The 19,928-nt window shown below is 42.7% G+C and overlaps 1 protein-coding gene across 1 annotated transcript in view; it reads right to left on the reverse strand.

The window, feature by feature from the left end:
* Positions 1-19,928, reverse strand: part of SEMA5A (semaphorin 5A) — a 453,573-nt gene that overhangs the window by 151,317 nt on the left and 282,328 nt on the right. Inside the window, exons 6-8 of the mRNA XM_012791124.2 lie at positions 15,865-15,927; positions 6,314-6,412; positions 3,805-4,018 (exon numbers count right to left, since the gene is read on the reverse strand). Of these exons, the coding sequence (XP_012646578.2) occupies positions 3,805-4,018; positions 6,314-6,412; positions 15,865-15,927 (376 nt within the window). The remainder of the gene's footprint in view (positions 1-3,804; positions 4,019-6,313; positions 6,413-15,864; positions 15,928-19,928) is intronic.

The raw sequence follows: 19,928 nt of genomic DNA on the forward strand, positions 1-19,928 counted from the left end.
ACTTGGGTCTTGGGGAGCCAGAAGTGCCCCAGGGAGTGTCCAGCTAGAAGTGACCATCACAGATGGAGCTGAGACCAGATCTGCAATTGGTCCTCAGAGGGTGGGGGCATGGTGTGGGCCGAGGTAGTTAAAACTTTGGAATAGGTGGGAATTCTAGAAAAGCGTGGGATTGAGGACAGAATCTCCAGGGATCACCGAGGCTCAAAGACCAGCTTTGGGCAAGAAGTTGGGGATTTAGGAGATGCTTATGCAGAAGCATGAACCAGCTAAGTCTGGTGCAGCATAAACTTTCTAAGAAGCTTCGAGGAAACAATGCTAACCCTTCTAAGGAGACAGGCGACGCGATGACTGGAAATCAGTCCTTGAAGGCTATAAGTAGACGTTGTGGTACTCGGGAGAGTAGCTGCAGAGCAGTGTGGTGGGCGTGAGGGCAGGGAAGATGGGAAGGGCCTGAAGGGTGTGAGTTGAGATTGCTGTAGCTCAGCAAGTCTGCCAGGACCAGAAGGTGACAGACAGAGGGGTCACATTCCCCTCACCTCCTGCCTCTGCCTGGAGAGACTTTCGGTCGCAATGCCCCTGAAACAAAAAGACCAACCCCTCACCACCCCCCTGCAGCCTCTGCCCTGCTCCCCACAAAGCTCTATGCAGATCAGATCCAACTCCAGGATCTAACGTGTTGACTCCGTTGGTTGAAAACTCAGAAGAACTTCAGAGCATCGTTTAATGGGTCCCTAAAATCACAACAGGAAATAGGAGCATTCTTGGACATGGCAGAAACCAAGGGTATCTGTTAGTCGCTCCTGTGGGTGTCTTGGTTGTTTTTTGTCATATTTAAGAGGAAAGAGATTGGAGCATTTTTCTAAAATAATGGCGATCACCATTAGAAAGGCAAATAAATTAACATTATAATGAAAGAAGGGAAAGAGGATAAGGCAACAAATTCGAGCAAAAAAGAAAAGAGAATTTCTCCAGAACACAGTGGGAATGATCAGACCAAGTGTGGCAGGAAAGAGTAAGTTTGAGGGGTGGGTGGGAGGAACCCTCTGGGGCTACCAAGTGGGAAGTGAGAGAAACCCACTGAGAAGCTCGGGCTGGAGAGGCCTTAGGAGGGAGAATCGGGGGTGCAGGGATGGGGGCGCACACCATTACAGAGCTGCCTGGGGTGTTCACTGAGGATGGAGACTGCACCTCGGCTACACCTTCCCTGGAGGGTGACTCTCTCCAGCATCCTCATGTGTTTGGAGATGTGGAAACCAACGGTGCATTCCCCTGGGGCTGGATTTCCCTAGGGCTGGATGTGCTGGGGCCAACATGAGCAGGAAGGGAGAAGAACTAAAGTCGGCAGCCCTGAGACAGGGCATCTGGCAAAGAGCACATGAGATGCAAATGCCTGTTACAATTAGGTGATGAGAATAAAGGTTCCCACGTCCAGGCTCTGCAAGGGATGGAAGCAGAGCTGAGTGGTGGCCCTGTCAGAGGCCAGAATCCATCCTGGAATGAGGATCAATCAGAGAAGAAAACCAGGGCCAGCCAGGGGTGGAAAGAACATCTCAGGGTTCTGCAGCTGAAGGAAGTGCTCCAACAAAACACACGAGAGGGTAGCAAGATAACACTTCACGTGCAAGAACTGGGAGCCACCAGGCAGGGCTGTCTGCCCTCTGCCTGGGTGTGAAGGACCCTCCCCGTGTAGGCCAGGGAGGGTGGGGGAACTGGGTGGGTGGGTGCTGCTCTCCTGGGAAATGCAGGCTATTCGGTGTCACTCGAAATCTGCCGGCACTACTGGCTGAGTGGTAGAGCCACCATATTTAACCTTTGAATTATTTTGAATTTCTGCAGTTATCAGACATTATAAATTAACAGCAGCACATTTTAGGAATCTGAAGCATTCATTTCTTTGTACCGCGAGCGACAGTGCTATGCCTACCGTGCCTGTGCTAGGCACTGGGCTAGCTCTTCCTCTGTCCGTGTGCCACCACCTCACTCCCAAAGGGGAGGGATTCCCTGCAGGAGGTAAACGGACCACGTGGCCTGGCAGTGGCCTCTGACTCACACGTAAGAAACAGACGGCGTTTATAACTCATGCTACACTCTGCGTTGTTTTTGCAGGGTATTCTTATGGTGTTACGACTGGAAAAGAAGGAGACTGTGCTCCTGATTACTTTTTACTTTTTTCTGCAAACCCTAATTTTTAACTGGAAACTTTCCTTAGGCAGTAAAAAAGAAAAATCAACAAATAAATAGCAAGAACAACTTTAAACTACACAGATGAAAGTTTCAAGGCAAAAAGGGGACCTCCCATAGAGTCAGTTGGCGCAGCTAAGGCCAGTTCAACAGAAATAATGGTAATGGGAGAAATCTAGTTAGTGCTTCAGTTTGGGGAAACAATTCATGTTGCCCTTTGGAAGCAATAGAGTCATTCAATTTACTGGAGAAAGTTAATGATGAAGACATTCTCTTTTCTACAAGGGAATCTTTTAAAGGTAAACTGTGATGCTTAGATTGCCTATATTATACCTACACGAACACATAAATATGCATAAATGATGGGTCTAAACCAGTGGTTCTCAATTAAGGGCAATTTTTTCCACCAGGGGATATTGAAAAATTTCTGGAAACAGTTTTCGTTTTTACAACTAAGCAGAGGGTGTATGCTACTGGCATATAGTGGATATAGGGCAAAGATGCAGCTAAACATCCCATAATGCCAGGTACAATATCCCCCACTACCACCACAAAGAATGAGCTGGCTCAAACACCAATAGTGCTGAGGCTGAGAAACTCTGGTCTACATAATTAGCTTGTATTGGGCAGAAAGTCACTAAGTCATTATAGAACTTGGGGTATCCAAATAATGTGTATTACAATAATGGCAATCTTAAGAATCCATCTTTGTGCAAACTATCAAATAAATGCTTCAGTCACTGGATTACACACAGTGCATATGCACTGCCTTTGTGTGTCTGTGTGTGTGTGTATGTGTGTGTGTGTGTGTGTATGTGTGTAGCCAACCTCGATACAGATGATTGGCACCATCTTTTGATTGCCTAGTGAGTAGTTGACCAGATTCTGGTCCAGAATTAAAAGAAAATTTTGAGCGTTTCTTGGTCTCTTTTTTTTTTCAAAAAAAGGGGGTGACACAGGGATGTGGCACTTCTTCCAGTGCATATTGCCACATGTGGATGCAATACCTGAAACTGCAGCAGCAATTTTGCATCCATAAGCAGAGCTGGGTGTAGATGGCAGAGACAGCAGTGACAACATGAGGGTCCTTAGAAACTCCTGAGCCACTGAATTAATACATTCTGAAGACACCTACCACTGACTTATAGGTATGTGAGTTATAGTTTTTTTATTATTAATTGTCAAGTTATTTGGAGTTACCTATAGCCAGTCAGATTCTTTTATACGGTGTCTGAACATTTCATTATATGTTAATAATTTCCTTTTCTAGATACATAAAGAAGGAATGTACATGAATCTATGAATATCTATGACAACACATCAAATCTTCTAGACTTCAAACAATAATAGAGAAGAAAAAAACTTACCTTAGATGAATGAACATACAGAGATTAGCTCTATTATCAGGTCTACAGTGTTTGTAATACCCTTTCTTTTCCTAGTACTCAAGAGCCACGTGATGTCCTTCCTGTCATTAGTCCTAAACAAGGTACATTTTGATTTCTTTAGAAAATGAAGAATTTGATTTTATTTGGAAAGTGTAACGGTTTTGCTTCTGAGCACCAAATAACCGATCATCACCAACAGATGCGATGGGGAATGAGGAGAGACGGCAAGGCTTACCGTTGAGCCATTTGGAGTTGTACTGCGCCGTGCGGAGGGGGGGCAGGATGCCCAGACTCCGGTAAATAGCAGGATCGCGTCCTGGGAAATCCATGGCGGTGGCCGCGTACAGCTCCCCTCCGGCCGTGAGCAGGGCCGTGGAGTTGTGCTGCGGGCTGTAAGGACAGCGGGCCATGCCGCTGATCTGATCGTGGATCTCGGTCAGGTTGCTCAGCTGTGGGCAAAGACGAGAGAGAAACCGGGTATCCCATGAGAGCGCCCCTTTGCTAGTGCTAATGGGTTACAGCCACCTCAGCCGCAGCGAAGCGTGTGCCCTGAGCTCTCTGGGGCGCGTGATTAGACGTGACCAACGTTGACACGCTGACTGATGAAACCAGCCGTCTGTGGCCATGGTTGGAGACTCCATCAATCCGTCTGTCTCTCTCAGCCCTTTAGAGTTACTGAGCCTCAAACCACCACTGAATGCCCACAAAACATGAAAATAACATTATTGTCTATATGCCTTTGATTTATAGTGCACACGTGTTGCATATTTTTCCATCTTAATACAGAAACTAAGATTTACAGAACTAGAAATCACAATAAAGAATTATGTACAATTTTATTAATAACAGTACAGCGAAACACTGTGAATAGCCCCAAACCATGTTCTGGCAGGTGAGGTTGTGTGGCTCTTTAGCACCACGCAGCTCCCATTTCCGGAGAGACACCCCAGGGCGTCTTGGGGTCACTGTGTACGAGTTCAGCTTCCTACTGCTGGATTCCCAACCACTTGTTGAACAAGAAAAGCTCTTGGGTGCCAGGGGAGTCTTTGCACGACTTGGTGCTTTGCTCAAAGCTGAGAGGTGCTAGAGCAGAAGGGTGAGGCGGGCAGACACAGGCACACGGCTGACGCTGCTGCTGCACGTGTAGCCTGGATACGTTCCCTAAACTCGTGATAAAATTTACCCCCAGCTGACAGACGAAATGAATACCCTGTGGCTAAGATAAGTCACAACAGAAACAGAATCAAGTGGCCATGCAGGGAGAGGGGCTGCTCAGGAACCCTGTATAACTGAATGCCATAGGTCTTCTTTTCTATAACTGAGAAGAAACTAGCCCTTAAAAAAATTGTCAAAACAGCTACAACTGGGAATTTCCCAACTGACCCCAGTGGACAGCCCAGCCCACTGGATTATCCCTGCCCCCCTGTGGTCTGGCCAGCAAGGCAGGACCTCACCTTGCAAACATTCTTCCTCATACACAGCCACGCTCAGGAGCCAGTTTCACCTGGTTCAACAAGATGGCACACAGAGGGTCTTTATGCCCTACAGTTCATCTTGTAATGAAAACTGCCAAATTCAACCTCATTTTCATGCTAAAACTCCATGCTAAAGTGAACACAGAATGTATGTTACATATATGTTTGCCTACTGTGCATGTGCTTGGCTTCCCTCCTAAATATTCATTGGATTTCTCCCTTGCCTGCCAAATATACATGTAAGAAAGACCCCAAAGGACATAAATGCCAGCTCTTTCTTCTCTTCTGTCTCCCTGAAAGGAAAGTTTCTCCTTTTCCTTCCTCCATAGATCTCATGATCATTTGCGAACACACTTTATGTCTCAGGTTCTTCTCTTACAAAAGGGGACCCCAGGGAGTAACTACCTCATGGGTATTGGATGTTGAGGACTGAATGACAGACAGCAGGCATGGCGGGGGCAGGGGCTGGGCAGGTGGAGAGAGAGCACAGAGCCCAGGGAGGTCTCTGTGAGCATCGCATCTCTTCCCTCATCGTCTTCCTCCTCCCTTTGCTTACCATAACTGAATGTTAATTTGAAATAACAGTCAACACAGACGACAAATTAAGGTTTTGAGAGAAGTTGTGCAAGTAGGAAACTGACATAATGATATTTCCCCATCATATCCCCTCAGGAGGAGAGATAGATTAGTATTCTGAATTAGGAAGATTCCAGGTGTGGTGTGATGACCCTGCTATGCTACTGTTATGGGACACGCACATTGACAATTCCTTTGTCAGTGATGCCGGCTTGAAGAAGAGAAAGAGGCTCAGTTACAACTTGAATTTGCTTAGGGTTACATTTGTTTGTATATTTGTTTTACTTTTCTGACCTACCTCTTATCCAATTTGTAGATTGCATTTTCTTCCTTTGCATTATGATTTTAGACCATTTTAATACTTAGCATATCTCTATCATAGAGCAGAATAAGGAAAAATAATATGTTTTTGATTGATGTTTAGAGTCACTGGGGTGGGGAAAATGCTGGTTGAAATGGTTTAGAAACGTATTTAGAGTTAATTGCTCAAACTATAATTATTTCTGGTTCTTTATATGATTGGCAGTCATGATTAGAAATAAAATCAAATATGTATTCAATTTGACAAAATCTGCTTTTAAATTAAAAAGCAACACCCTGGTGTACAGAAATACACTTAAAACTAGGATTTTTAATGCAATATTTGGCCTCTCCCGATGTTAAGTTCTGTTGAGGCTCAAAATGAAGCCTTACCGAGCGGTTGGTACAGACAGGGGTGAAAGCGTTGGTCCCACAGGTGAATAACCGGTCGCCACCCACCAAAAGCACCCGGATGTAGTTCTGACATTCCTCCTAACAAAACAAAACAAAGCACAAGAAACATGTCAACAAGGTCTGAGTGCAGGAGGAATGATGAGTATGAATCCATTTTATCTGGCTCATAAAGTGTTAACCACTGAAAACAAAGCAAAAAACTCTTTCAGATATTGGCTAAAAATAACAACAAAGCTATTAAATAATTTGACTTTTATTAAATCAATCGGCATCCTGTGTCTTTACCTTGTTCATCAGAGAATACATATTAAGATAAATATATGTTCAATTAAATTCTCAAAGCACATGTCTTCTTTTGACAATTATGGCTTCCTTTTGAATTGTACGTGACAATAGTGCAAACTCTTAATTTCATTAAACATCTACTAGGAAAATAAATAAAAAGAACCTATTAGATGCTGTTCATGAAACAGTGCCTGGAAAAACTTCCCCAGGACTTTGCAAACATGTTGCAAATGCTTTTCCAATCCAAGATCACATGTGGAATTCTGCATACAAACTGGAACAAGTTTTACTTTATGGGCTCGAACTGCATTACATACATGGCAAGTACCTATAAACACTTTTAATTCATTTGATAGCTAAAAATGTAACTAATAAGGAAAGGATGTCTGGAACATTTGGCACCGAAGCCCATGCTGAAGGATTACCTAGAGTTGCATGTCTTTTATGGTTGCAAAGCATACGTAGAAAATCCAGGGTGCGGCCATAGTAGTGATGGGCATGTGAGCCAGACAGCTCTTCATTCATTGCATAAGCATACTGAGTACCTGCACTTCGGTAGGAACTGTGCTAGAAGTCACAAACCAAGCCCTTGGCGGAAAATTAAAATACAGGTTCATAACAATGACCTGGAGCCATCCACATGCTATAATGAGGACACGCAGAAGAAAGGCAGAATACCAAGCTACAAAGCAACAGGGGAGGGAACGGTATAGGAAGGCTTCCTGGAGGAGGTGACACATTAGCTAAGTTTTAACGGAGGGGTAAGACTTAATGAGGCTACCTGGAGGAGGCAATTACAGGGCCCCCGCAGGACTTGACTGAGCAAAGGAGGGAAAAGACATCGAGGCAAGAGGAACAAACTGTGCCAAGGCACCGTGGTAGAGAAAGCGTGGTGCTGTCATCGTGTACAAGAGGTTACACACACACTGGCCAGGTGAGCCCGGCTAGTGAGTTTGCATTTGACTCTGAACATGGAAGGACCCATTCAGTGCTTTTACTGCATGGAGTTTCAACTTGATCTCATGTTTGTCAGCGTGCAGGGTAAGCTGGAGATGGGAGGCTGCGGTGTGAGGGAGGCTGGGAGGGAGCCACTTCCACAATTCAGGCTCTCGTTGTTTTGTGCCTGGACCAGATGGTAGGTGTGAACGGCTAGAGCCAGCATCTAGCAAAGAACAGGCTGTGGTGACCAACCAGCCAGCTGGACACAGGAGATGCTGCATGATTCACTTAGTGTCCGGAATCAGGACAATCTGGATTGAAGGGTACAGCAATCCTCTCCTTAACCAAATGGCCCACGCTCCACGTGAACACACTGCCTTGCCATAACCCGGTCTGCCCCACGGCCTGGCAGGGACAATGGAAGTGCTAAGACATTTGAATTTGCTTTCCAAAGGCAAAGTGAAATACCAAGGGTATTGGTATTTCCATAAGGAGGGTATGATTCTCCTTACACTAACAGTAACAGCAACCTGTTATTGGCTACTATGCTCAGGAAAAAAATAAAAAAGAAAGATCTACGTTGACCATGAAAAGAATTAAGAAGTGAATATAAACAGTAGACAGCAAATTAGGTAGGTACCCCAGATAGGAAGGCTGGTTTTGTTTTGTTCTCCTTTGTTCTTATAACTGGCCAAAAGACAGGAGAGTTGGAAAGGGAAGGAATAAAACAGAAGACTTCAGAGAACCCCACAGTTGACCCTTTTTGGACCCAGAACCCAGAGGAGGGCACAGCTATCACCGCCGCCCCAGAGAGCAGAGGCCACAGGAGTCCAAAGACAGGGGGCAGAGCAAGGAGGGAGCCAGAAACCCACCCCTGCCAGAGGGACAGCCACAGAGACACTTCCGGAGCACACTGCTGGTAGGTGCTGAGGCCGTAATCATGAGAAGACATGAGGATGGCATCCCGGTAATAGAGACCCGGATGGGAAATTACAAATGGTAAAAGGGGTGGGTGGGCATTTTGCTTGTTTTGTGCTGCTGCTTTTAGAACTCTTTCAAGAGCAAGGCAAGAAGTGAAAGGCTTTTTAAAACAAAACAAAAACAACAACTAAAAAACAAGAGCCTGCCACAAGGTCCAAATGTGCAGAGGCATTTGCATGACAAACGACATGGGCAAGGGTGAGTTATTCCAAGAGAATAACTTCCCTTGGCGAAGGGAAACCAAGTGTCTCTAGGCAATTACGGAAAGGGAAACGACCAGGACAGCCAGTGTGGGTTTATCTTAATTTTCCAAAAGAAGAACAAAGGGCAAATGAGACTGCAGGCGGTTACCCTTCCCGAAGGCCAATCACAGGCCTGATGATGAAAAGCGGAAAGTCAGGTGCGTACAGGTGCGGAGTGTGATGGTCAGGATGCAGACCTGTGCCAAGAGGGGCAGGGCGAACACAACAGGTAGTTTAAAAACAAACAAACAAACAAAAGCCCCAGAAAACAGGAAATAAGGAGGACACAGAATTATTTAAATGACAGTAGAAAATAAAAGACCATGTCCTAAATGTCAGGAATCAGAATGCTCAGCCAAAGAGGCCTATGCAGAATTTTCATAAAATGATGGAGGATAGACCCAGCCCTGTGAACCCAGAGGAGCACAGGATAATCGGGGCCTGGGGCAGGCGATGTTCTGGTTGAGCCCAGTCACAGCAGGGCCTGCTGGCACAGGGTGGGGGAGGGGGCCTGAGTTCCTGCCAGGGAGGCTCGGAGGGCGCCTGCCCCTTCACTGGGCCCTCCAACCACAGAGTCTCACAGCCTTCCTGGCCTCACTCCCCTAAAAGCATGGTGACATGTGTCATTCGCAACCTGCTTTCACTGATCCTAGAATGCATATCTTGGATGCGATTTCTACGCAAATAAAGTCATTTAAAATAACGCCTTTTTAAAAAAGGGAGATTGAGGCAAGTTCAAACAAAACAGAATGTAAAAACGCAGAAAAAGGAAGAAAGTGGAGGTACTTAGCTTTTAAGCAGAAGATAAATTTAGGAATTGGAAAGTGAGACTTAAGAAGGAAAGGAAAAACGGCCCAGCGTCCCAGTCTGTGTAATAATTAGCTTCCCCCTGATGGTGATCCTAAGACTAGAATGCCCCCATAGACCATCTCCTGGTAAAGGCTCTGCCCATCCCCGCTGCAAACTCGGCCTTTTCGTGAGTTACCTGAACTCGCTTGAAGTACTTTGGAATCACCTATTTTAAAATATGGGCATAATGTAAAAGTCCCGTTAGGAGATTCTTTTAGAGGTTTTTCTTATATAAATCAGCATACTTAAATGTCCGTGATTTTCCTTTTTCTTATTTAAGAATTTTTTCTTTTATCCCATTTCTGTGACCTGAAAATGGGTTAAGAGGATTTACTGGGCTCTGGTTCTCCACGAACTCATAGAGACATCCCCAGGGCCCCTAGCAGCGCGTGGCTCTGTGGTTGATAACAGAGCCATCCATCTGCACTTCCATAACGGCACCCGAACCTTACAGCGACCCATGCGGGCCTGCGATCCAGGGGCGGCTCAGCCTGCCCTTGACTGGGAGGCGATGCCTGTTTGAATTGATAGCGGAGGTGCAGGTTGCTGACTCAGAGAAACGGCTTTTAGATGGAGACCTGCCAGAGCCCATTGGGTCTCAAGGACACAGGGCCCCAAGCGCCACTAGAGAAAACACTTGTTTTAGGGCCGTCTGCTCAATAAATTAATTTGTGTTACCCTATAGCATTTCATCAATCCTTTTTCAAACAGGTACATGCTGCCTGAAGAAAGGCCGTATGACTGTATAGCAGAAAGGTGACCTGCAGACACAGCGGACCCTTCAGGGGCTTCTTAACAACTCCCAGCCCATCAGTTTTGGAGAGAAGAGATGAGGCTTGGAAGCCTGAGGGCCTTTATGTTAATCACAGCCCTCCCAGTGAAAGTGCCACCTCTTCTCTTCATAATGCATTAGCTTCAGGATTATCCAAGGTGCTGAAGAGGAGCAATTTGCAGGAATCGCACCAGCCTTTAAGAGTTGAATGCAATGTACACCAACCAATGTCACGATTACCAGGTGACTGTGGAAAAACCATGCCATCCAATCAGGTATGTGTGTCTAAAATATATACATATATAATTTTGTATATGTATTACATATGTATATATGCACATATGTATATATGTAATACATATTCTAGGTGAAATGTATAGACACACATATATAAATATATATTACATGCTATGTAATATATAGTGCATTAATGTGTTAAAATATACTATACTGTATATATTTGCATACTGTGACTATTTTCACCTGATATGACTTAGGGGGAAACTTGTTTGGGCACCTCAATTTAAAAGACCAAAATTTGATGTCCATAATCTGGACAGCTTGTTATTAATCTAAAGTATCCTCGATTTTTAAAGCAGTTATATATGATAAAGGCAGGGCTATAATGCATTTCATTCATTGATAAACCCACAGCTTTCAAAATATTGGCACTTTGGGTAAAAATATCAAGACCCAGCCCTGCACAACCAGACTCCAAGGCAGAATGGTGCCCCGTTTTTCTTCTCTTAATCACTAGGAGTTTACCTCTTTACTGGCACAATTTGACAGCTTGGGAAATAGGACCAACAGGATGAACAATACATAAAACCCTGAATTCTAATCAAAACTCTCCCACTAACTAACAAAATCATTCTAGGAACTTGGTGTTAAAAATCCTGAAATGAGATCGTGAACAAGAAACTTTTGAAAATTATAAACTGTAATATAAGCACAAAGCAGGGCTTTTATTCCCTTAATAATCAGCTATGTTTCCTTTGTAAAGTTCTTAAATGTCATCGTGGGAGGAACTTCAGTTCAGACATAATAGCCCCAAACAGACAAGGAGCTGTTGTTAGATCATGAGAGAATAGACTATTTGTGTCTACAATAATATTTGTGTAAAAGATATTTATGTAATTCTAGAATACGATTTCTATAATGCTATATCCAAAAGAACTAAATGCTACAGATTTTATTATAAATTTGAATCCATAAAATCAGATTCTATTTCTCCTTTTTACATGGCATGTTTAAGCCACTGCAAGCAAAGTCACTTTCTCTCTCCAAAGTGAGCGGAAATAAATCAAATAGAACTCAAACCTTGCAAAGAATTGATGGTGTCAGTACCTACCTTCTTTTTGAACCCATCCCAAATCAAAGATTTGGATAACTTCTCTTGGCCCTGATTCCTTAAATTGAAGTTTTAATGCCCTACACACAAAATTATGTCTCTGTCTGGCCACAGCAATACCAGGAAAACAAAAGGAAATGTGTCCACTTTGTCCCCCTGTGCTCTGCAGCCAGCTAAGGAATGTTCTCATCAGAGAAGCAAGTGGGTGCAGGCAGCATCTCCCTGCAGGCCCGGCCACCTCCTTCCACGCGTCACATTCCAGCCCTGCTTTCTGCTCTGCAGTAAAACGCATTATGTGGTACAGCACAGGCCACTTTTCTTAGGGTAGGGAGGGGAAAAAAAAAAGTTCAGTTCAAATGGCTGGCATTTTTCTCATTTCTGAGATGTCCCATTTTACATTATTCTTTTTATTTCAGGAAGAAGGGAAACTTTGTGATTCTGTGCAAGTTCTACTCATCCTACAACACAAGCAAAATTATAAAATAGTTGAATTCTCCTTCTAAACTCATGACCACCAAAAAATAGTCTGAATTCCACTCCCCCAAAAAGACATTACATATCAGTCAAATCGACCGTGGAAATGTCATCTGACTTGGCCCCCAGGAACTGTCGGAACAGGGAGGTCGGGATGGTCTGAATTCCAAGTCAGTGGCCAGTCCTCCGGCAGTCCGTGCTTGACCTGGTTCCTTGTATTCGCAGGGACTGCCTTGGTTCTCTCCCAGGGCTCTGCTTGGGTTCCCCACCTGATTGTCGCGTCCAGTCACCACGTTAAGAAGGCAAGAGATGCCAAGGAAAGCCGACTTGCCAAGGAAGACCAAGAGCCGTTCACTGCCACCACCTGGGACCAGCATGCAGCACTGCCTAGACCAACATGTTTATGAATCTTCCACGTTTTGTACACAAACTCCCCACGTGCACAGTTCTGCTGCATAAGTCGAATGCTATTTCAAAGGAGTAGAGGTTATTTAAAACTCTAGCTAAACTTATCAATATACTAAGTGCAGCCTAAAACAACATGAGATTTATCCTTCTCTGAGTATACGGCTCTTGCCATTCATCTCCACCTGTTGCCATATTAGTGTTAAAAATAATCCATCCACAAATACAGTTTGAGTCAATTTATAATTAATAGGATTTGCCATTATTCTTAATTTATGAAGAACAAAAGCATGTGAAATGTAAAGGTATGATTTTATTTGACAATGCTTGTCTCCCTCATTTTCTGTGCATCAAGAAAAGTCAATTAAGCGTAGTAACGACTGGTCTCTTCTGAGAATTAAGAGAATGTTGTCTATTAGGCATGAAGGATGGCCTTTTGCGGTTTATTCTCTGGTTTTTACTTGCTCAATAACCAATAATCACAGGTTAAGGCAAAACGTGGGCCAGTCTTGATGCAGCAAGAGCAATTTTTCAGCCCAACTAGTAATAACCTATTTGCAGCATGCAAGCACATAGATTCCTTTAAAATTATGGACTTGCAGACTATAAGAAGGAAAAAAAAAAACACCCTGACTAGATTAAGCCATCTGATGCTTTCCTATAGTACACAGGAGCACAAAGAGACTCAAGTGCATAGAGGGAAAGGATATTCACAGTTCATTTTTTAAGTCTGTGAAACAGACATATACATGCGGTCCAGAAGAAATACGGAAGCACTCCTAGGGAGAACAAAAATCAAAACGAACAGTGTAAAAGTCACCAATACATTTGCCATCTTAGACATTAAAGCAGGGAATCTCCACCAGGTCAATGTCTGGCAATGCCCGGAGACATCTGTGGTCCTTTTGGGTTGTCCTGCCTGGGTGGGCAGAGGCCAAGGAAGCTGCCACACGCCCCGCAGTGTGCAGGAGGGGCCCCTGCAAGAAAGAACGATCTGCCCCAACATCAGCAGCGTGAGGGCGAGAGACCCTGAACCAAAGCGCCCTGCCCTGGTACAGGCTCCTCGTGTTCACTCGCTGGTTCGGTAGAGCGTCCTCCAACACCATGGTGGGTTCAGCCTGGGGTCAGGGAGGGCATGTGGATCAGCAAGGAGCCACCCAGCCAGCTCCTGGCCCAGGGCTGGATCACTGAACTGCAGTGTGGCCAGGCAAGTACAAATGGCTACTGGATTTTACAAGACTCAAAATGACTCAGTTTGGGATAGGGACACTGAGTCCTGGGTGAGGGAGGCAGGTGGGGAGCATTAAGGCATGACTAAGGGAACAGCACATGGGACCCAGGAGAGAGAGGAAGGAGCGGGAACTTGAAGTTCTGGCACTAGCAGGGAAACATCTTCAGGGACGGACACTGCGACAGGTGTCTACCCACAGACCCCGTTGCTAGGCTTCCCGAAGCTGAATAACGCTTACTGGTGTACCCAGGAGACCCAGAAAGAAAGGAGAGGTGAGAGGGAAGAGCCAATATACGAAAAGGAGGATAAAGACAAGAAGAAATATGAGAGAAAAAGAGAGGGAAGGCAAGAAGGATGGGTCATCAGACAGCGCCTGGATCTCCTGGGAGGTTCCCATATCCCGAGGCGAGGCACAGCGTTGGCCTTGGAACCAACCCAAGAAAGACCCATGCTTTCCATCAGGAAATCCCACTAGTCGAAGGACAACAAGCCATCCTTTCTATCCCCCACTTCATGTAAATCTGACTATGCGTACTCTTTCCCCAGGGCAGGTGGTCTTATTTGAAGGAGAAAAGAGCTCAGCCACCCTCCCACCACATTGAGGCTCACACACTGCAGGGAGGAAAAGGTTTTATACATAATTTCTATAATGCATACTCACTAAGAAGGTTGTCCAGGTCTCCTATGTATGAGGTTTTATGATATTATTTACTAATTTATTTATTTTGGGGGATATTCTAAGACACTATATTTTGGTTCTTTGCAACCTGGAGCTATCTTTAAATCTTCTTATATCTCTGATGATTATATTTTCAGATGCATTTTCTGAGGTTAAACATCTTTCAGGAAATAGCCTTCATCAATTTCTGCTCTTAGCTTTTCCTGTGTCTCTGTTTCCCTGGCTGAGAATGCATTTTCTCCCTTCTCTTCTTCCAAGTTCTTCATTCAGTTTTAGGAAACCCAATGATTAAGTTGGCAGAGACCTGCAGCAGTGTCTGATTCTCGAAACTGCTCAGTTAAAAGGCAAAATGAAATTGGGTAAAATAAAGTGTATAATACTCTCTTATAGATACAGACAGTGGGAGGACCTTTTGCCAGCACTCTCTACATTTGCAATATATTTCCCCAAGCTCTTGGCCCCGAGACCAATGTTGCAGAGCAGGCCCTCCATGCTACTCTGTGTGCCTCTGCTTTCTCCCGTAACCCAAATTGTAATTCACCATTGGGAAAGCCCAGCTCCAATGAAGCAAAAAAAAATAAAAAAATCACTAACAGAATGAGACATAGTGAGCCCATCTACCAGCTGCAGAAGAATTTCCTCAAGCTGATCACATATAATTTTCTCAAAGACACATACACATCCTCGAAAGGCCGAGAATCGTGCCTCCCACTGAGCTGGCCACCCGTGTGAGAGAGAGTGAGCCCACAACACGCACAGCTGCCAAAAAAAATGCATTTCTAACCTTGCGTATAACCTGCACTTTCCCTGGAAACTTCGCCATGTAGATTTTAGTAGGAAAACAGAGAGAGCTCATTACAAAGGATATGTTAAGGTAATTATAAAGAACAAATCTCAAATTATTTTAATATAATTTTATTTATCATACAATTACTTTCTAAGAGTTAGCTATAAAGCACGGAAGGAGAGAATTAAAATATCATTTAAAAAATTCAGGCCCTTATTTTTCTAAATGGTATCACAGTTAATTAATTTCCATCTCTTAGTCTAATAACTGACGGTGCAAGTTAGACCAGATCTTATGTTTGGAATCCTTGGCTAGAAGTGACTGGTTGCTGTGGCTAATTTTAATTTAATGTTCAAAACTTGAAAATTTACTGTAGACATATTTTGTTTTTGTTTTTGTTTTGTAGACATATTTTGAATCTTACTTTCTTCACGTTACATGGTACCACAGTCAGGAATACCCTTCCTATGAAAACGTTTGTATCTAGTCCTTCAAACAGGGTGGCAATGACGGCACACAACTGCGTCCTTCTTACCTTGGATTTGCCCTTGCTGTAGCAGGCTTTCTTGGTAGCTTCGTCGCACTCCCACTCCACGGCCTGCAGGAAACATCAAAATGCCAGCAACGGTTACAGCTTTGACTAAATAAAAGGGAACACGTAAATAAGGCGCTGGGACTCAGATTAGGGAATACGGGTACAGACTGGCACCCACGTTTTCATGCTCGTATAGAAGTTACGCCAAATACATGCAAGTCAGCCGTGGGCTTATACTGTAGCTTTAAAACTGAGGCATAAGGGCTCAACCTCTGGGTATTTATTTTTAATAATAATAATAAGGTTATATTTAGATCTCGTCGCCGTTGGAGAAATGCAACGAGTTAGGGACTATATGACCCTGACTGCAGAAACTATCACTTCAGCGGGACCAGGGACTTGATCCAGAGGAGTCGTAAAGGAGAGGCCTTGAAACAAAATGATCTAAATATTCATGTAAACGTTTAAGTTTTAATAGCATGCCATTGATCAATATTCATAGATAACAAAGTAAAAGATGATTTTCCATATCCATAACTACCAAGATACATATTCAAATGAGGAATAGTCAAAAAATAAACAGTGCCTGCAAAGAGTACAGCTGCTATTTTCCCCAATACCAGTAATTTTCAAACTGTTATTAGCTCTGACTAAATATTTAGAGCCACAACTTTTAAATATTTTTTTTGTGAGATTTTCAAAATCCAACTCAAAGCTGCTAATCTTGGTATGTGTACTTTCACATCTGATGCTAACTCAGAAACAGAACCTACAACTCCTTAAGAGAACAGACAGCACTTGCTGCACGTGGAGGAAAGGATGCCTGAGCGTGCTCCCGGCCTGTACTCTGAGGGTGCAAATGATCCTTCTGAACAAGGTTATGCATCTGAGTTGTTCTTAATGTCTATTATTGTAGGGAGGAGTGCGAACTTTTACAGTGTAAAAATATTTCCTCCATTCTCCATACCTGATATTATAATTTCTATCTTACTATTAGAATTGGATTTCTGAAGGATCAGAGATGTGCAGCAGTTAAAGCATTATCAGAAAGACATTTGACATAGAAACTTTTTTTTGCTAATTTGGACTAATGCCAAATAATAAACTAAACGGAACCAAACATAACCTAATATCACGTAATATAAAGAAAAATCATGCCTTCACTCTTATTTCTAGTAAGAAGATAGTTTTCTAATTCTCCTAAACTTGGGAGAATGGCACAGTTAGGCTATATCATCCTCTAATATCTGCCGCCCTCCAGAGAATGTTATGTAACAGAGATTAAATCATAAAACACGACGTCTTGCATAACTTATGTTACTTGGCAAGTGTAAGTCCATAAGAAAAGTATCCTAGAGAGAACCACTGCAGTGTCTTTTAAACATAAACAATACTATAACTGTTCCCCCTTGTGCAGATTTGTAGATTTTTGTCAGTGTCAACATCTGATAAGGGGATTTGTTAATTTGTTCTGTGATATTTTCCTGTTCATAATGCTAGATTGCAACAATAAAGTCAGAGCCAGTCAGCATCTGATGCAAACATATGACATAAACTCCATACTAGGATGACAAATGCCTTCAAGAAAAGTGATGACACCTCCAGAGAAAAGAGCTTTGCATGTGGTTGCATAACTATAAATCCCCATGAAGTACAGATAAAATAAATGAAAATAAATGGACTGTTGTTAATCTGATTTAACTTTTATTAATAGTATGTATCTTTCTTGGATCTCTTTGCAAAGGATCACTCTGTTGTTTTTATTTAAATAGATATCCATGTCTTTGCCTTTAGTTAAACTTGAAGCAGGATTGATAAGCTCTGATGTATTCTTTTAGCAGAGTAGACCCCTTATAACTTTGATCTAGTATCAGAGGACTGAGTATTATTTATCATGGGGAATTAGTGTTATACGATTACTAGGAAAATTACATAGGCATTCACAGTGGCTCTTGTTGGTCTAGCAATTTTGTTAAAAGTTAGATAGCAATGTTCTCTTCAGTAAAAATAAGAACTATAAGTATCAGGGCTAGTCACAGGCCCAAGGGAGAAGAATATTTATCAAATGCCATTACAATTGTTCAGATCCTGCTGCTGAAATGGCAAACAAACAAGCCTACCTACTATCCAAATAGCCTTTGCATTTTCAAGATAAATATTAGCCAAGGATTGGAAGGGAAAAGTAAAAGAAGGAAGAATGTGAGAGTTTTCAAAAATATTTCACAATGTTATCCAGTATACCAAAAAATAGTAACTGCTCACACACGTTTATTAGACTAATAGAAAATAGAACGAATCTTACAGGCTTTTCTAAGGATAGTTATTAAGAGTAGAAAAGTTGCTTTCCTGGGGCATTTTTATTACAGTGTCACCAGCTTGCCTATGGTATTCAAATCCAGAATTAATTAAAGACCACGATTGTATAGCTTTTCTATTGTTCACTTTCTACCTGAATAGAGAACAGGATAAAGGAATATTCTATATTAAAAAGGAAACTTATTGCAGAAGGCAGCAGGAGCAAACACATATTATTGGATAGTGCAGAATTTAAACGGAATGGGGTGGAGAGAAGAGGCTTTTCCACGTCGCACTGGAATTGGGTGTTCCAGATTAATCCGACAGTGTCTTTCTAGTCACTGGTTGTCTAGGCTTTGCCCGTTTGATCACTTAAATAAGCAAACGAAGAAAAAACAAAAGCCTCTTCCATTGGAGACAAATATGAATATAGATGAAAAACTCTCCTGATTCAGATCTGATTTCTCAAAGTTACCTACACTTCTGTTTGAAGTCAGATACTTTTTTAACATGGGGATGACTTCCTTATTCCACAACATCCATTCTAATTAATTAAACAACTTTCAATTAAGTCTTCTTGTTCTTTTCACAGTGAAGATTGTTATTCTTTCAGGTATCATTATTTTAGAACAAATCCCTCACAGGGGTCCTCAAACTAAGGCCGCGGGCCACATGTGCCCGAGGACGTTTATCTGGCCCACCAGGTGTTTTTGCCACCGCTGCCTGTCCTGCTTAGCAGCTGACTCGTCCCGGGCCCACAGTGCGCATGTGTGGAATGCACGCCGCACTCTCCAACGGCCCTCCCACGGTCTGAGGGACAGTGAACTGCGTCACTGTTTAAAAAGTTTGAGGACCCCTGCTCTGCAGCTTTGAGAAGTCATCTTTCTACTTGCATTCAAATTCATTTTATGACATATTTTCACCCGTTTCCACTCATTTTGAACTGTCAAAAGAAATGCTAAAGCATTTTATATTTCAGATCTCAACACAACACTCATGCTTTTATTTCCTGAGTCTCCTTTTTAAAAAATATTTAGTTTCTATCATCTTTTGTTTTTTTTCCTATTGCATGACAGCCCAGGAATGAAAAAAAAAAAATACTGCTTTTCTATTCCATTCAACATTTAGTTTGCAGCATACATTTCAACAGCACTTATACAGCAGCGATATTGTGGTTACTTGAATATTCAAAGACTATATATATTAGGCAGTGAGTTTGAAACATCTACATTTTAAAAGACAGACTCTTGTTCATGGAGCAATTTTTTTCTGCAAACACATACAAATAAAATCTGTACTAATGAACTTACAGAAATTTTGCTTGATGCACCTGCATTCATTCTTCTTTTCATTTAATAAATATTCATTGGGTACCTACCAAGTGCAAGACACTCTGCTAGATGACTGATGGAAGGAAAAACAGACATATAGATAACATTTATATACATCAGACACTAATTTACAATACACATAAGTAAATTCCATCAGCCTAGACAGCATCACAAAGAACACTGTTCTTTTTCATTGTTACAGAAGCCACATGCAAGTTCATCTTGGACCCAGTGATACAATCTGACTTAACAATGTTATCAACTTTCAAGAAGTGACAGTGCTACAAATAGACCTAAAAATAAACCAAGACAAACAACAACAACAGACAGAGGCGGCTTACAGAAAAATCATTTTATATCTGCAGAAACCCCAGGGATGAAATGACGCTCCTATGGTTTCATGACACAGCACATATCTGAACGCCCTGCACACAGACA

This window comes from Microcebus murinus, chromosome 11 (assembly GCF_040939455.1).
Source record: "Microcebus murinus isolate Inina chromosome 11, M.murinus_Inina_mat1.0, whole genome shotgun sequence".
Classification (NCBI taxonomy): Eukaryota; Metazoa; Chordata; class Mammalia; order Primates; family Cheirogaleidae; genus Microcebus; species Microcebus murinus.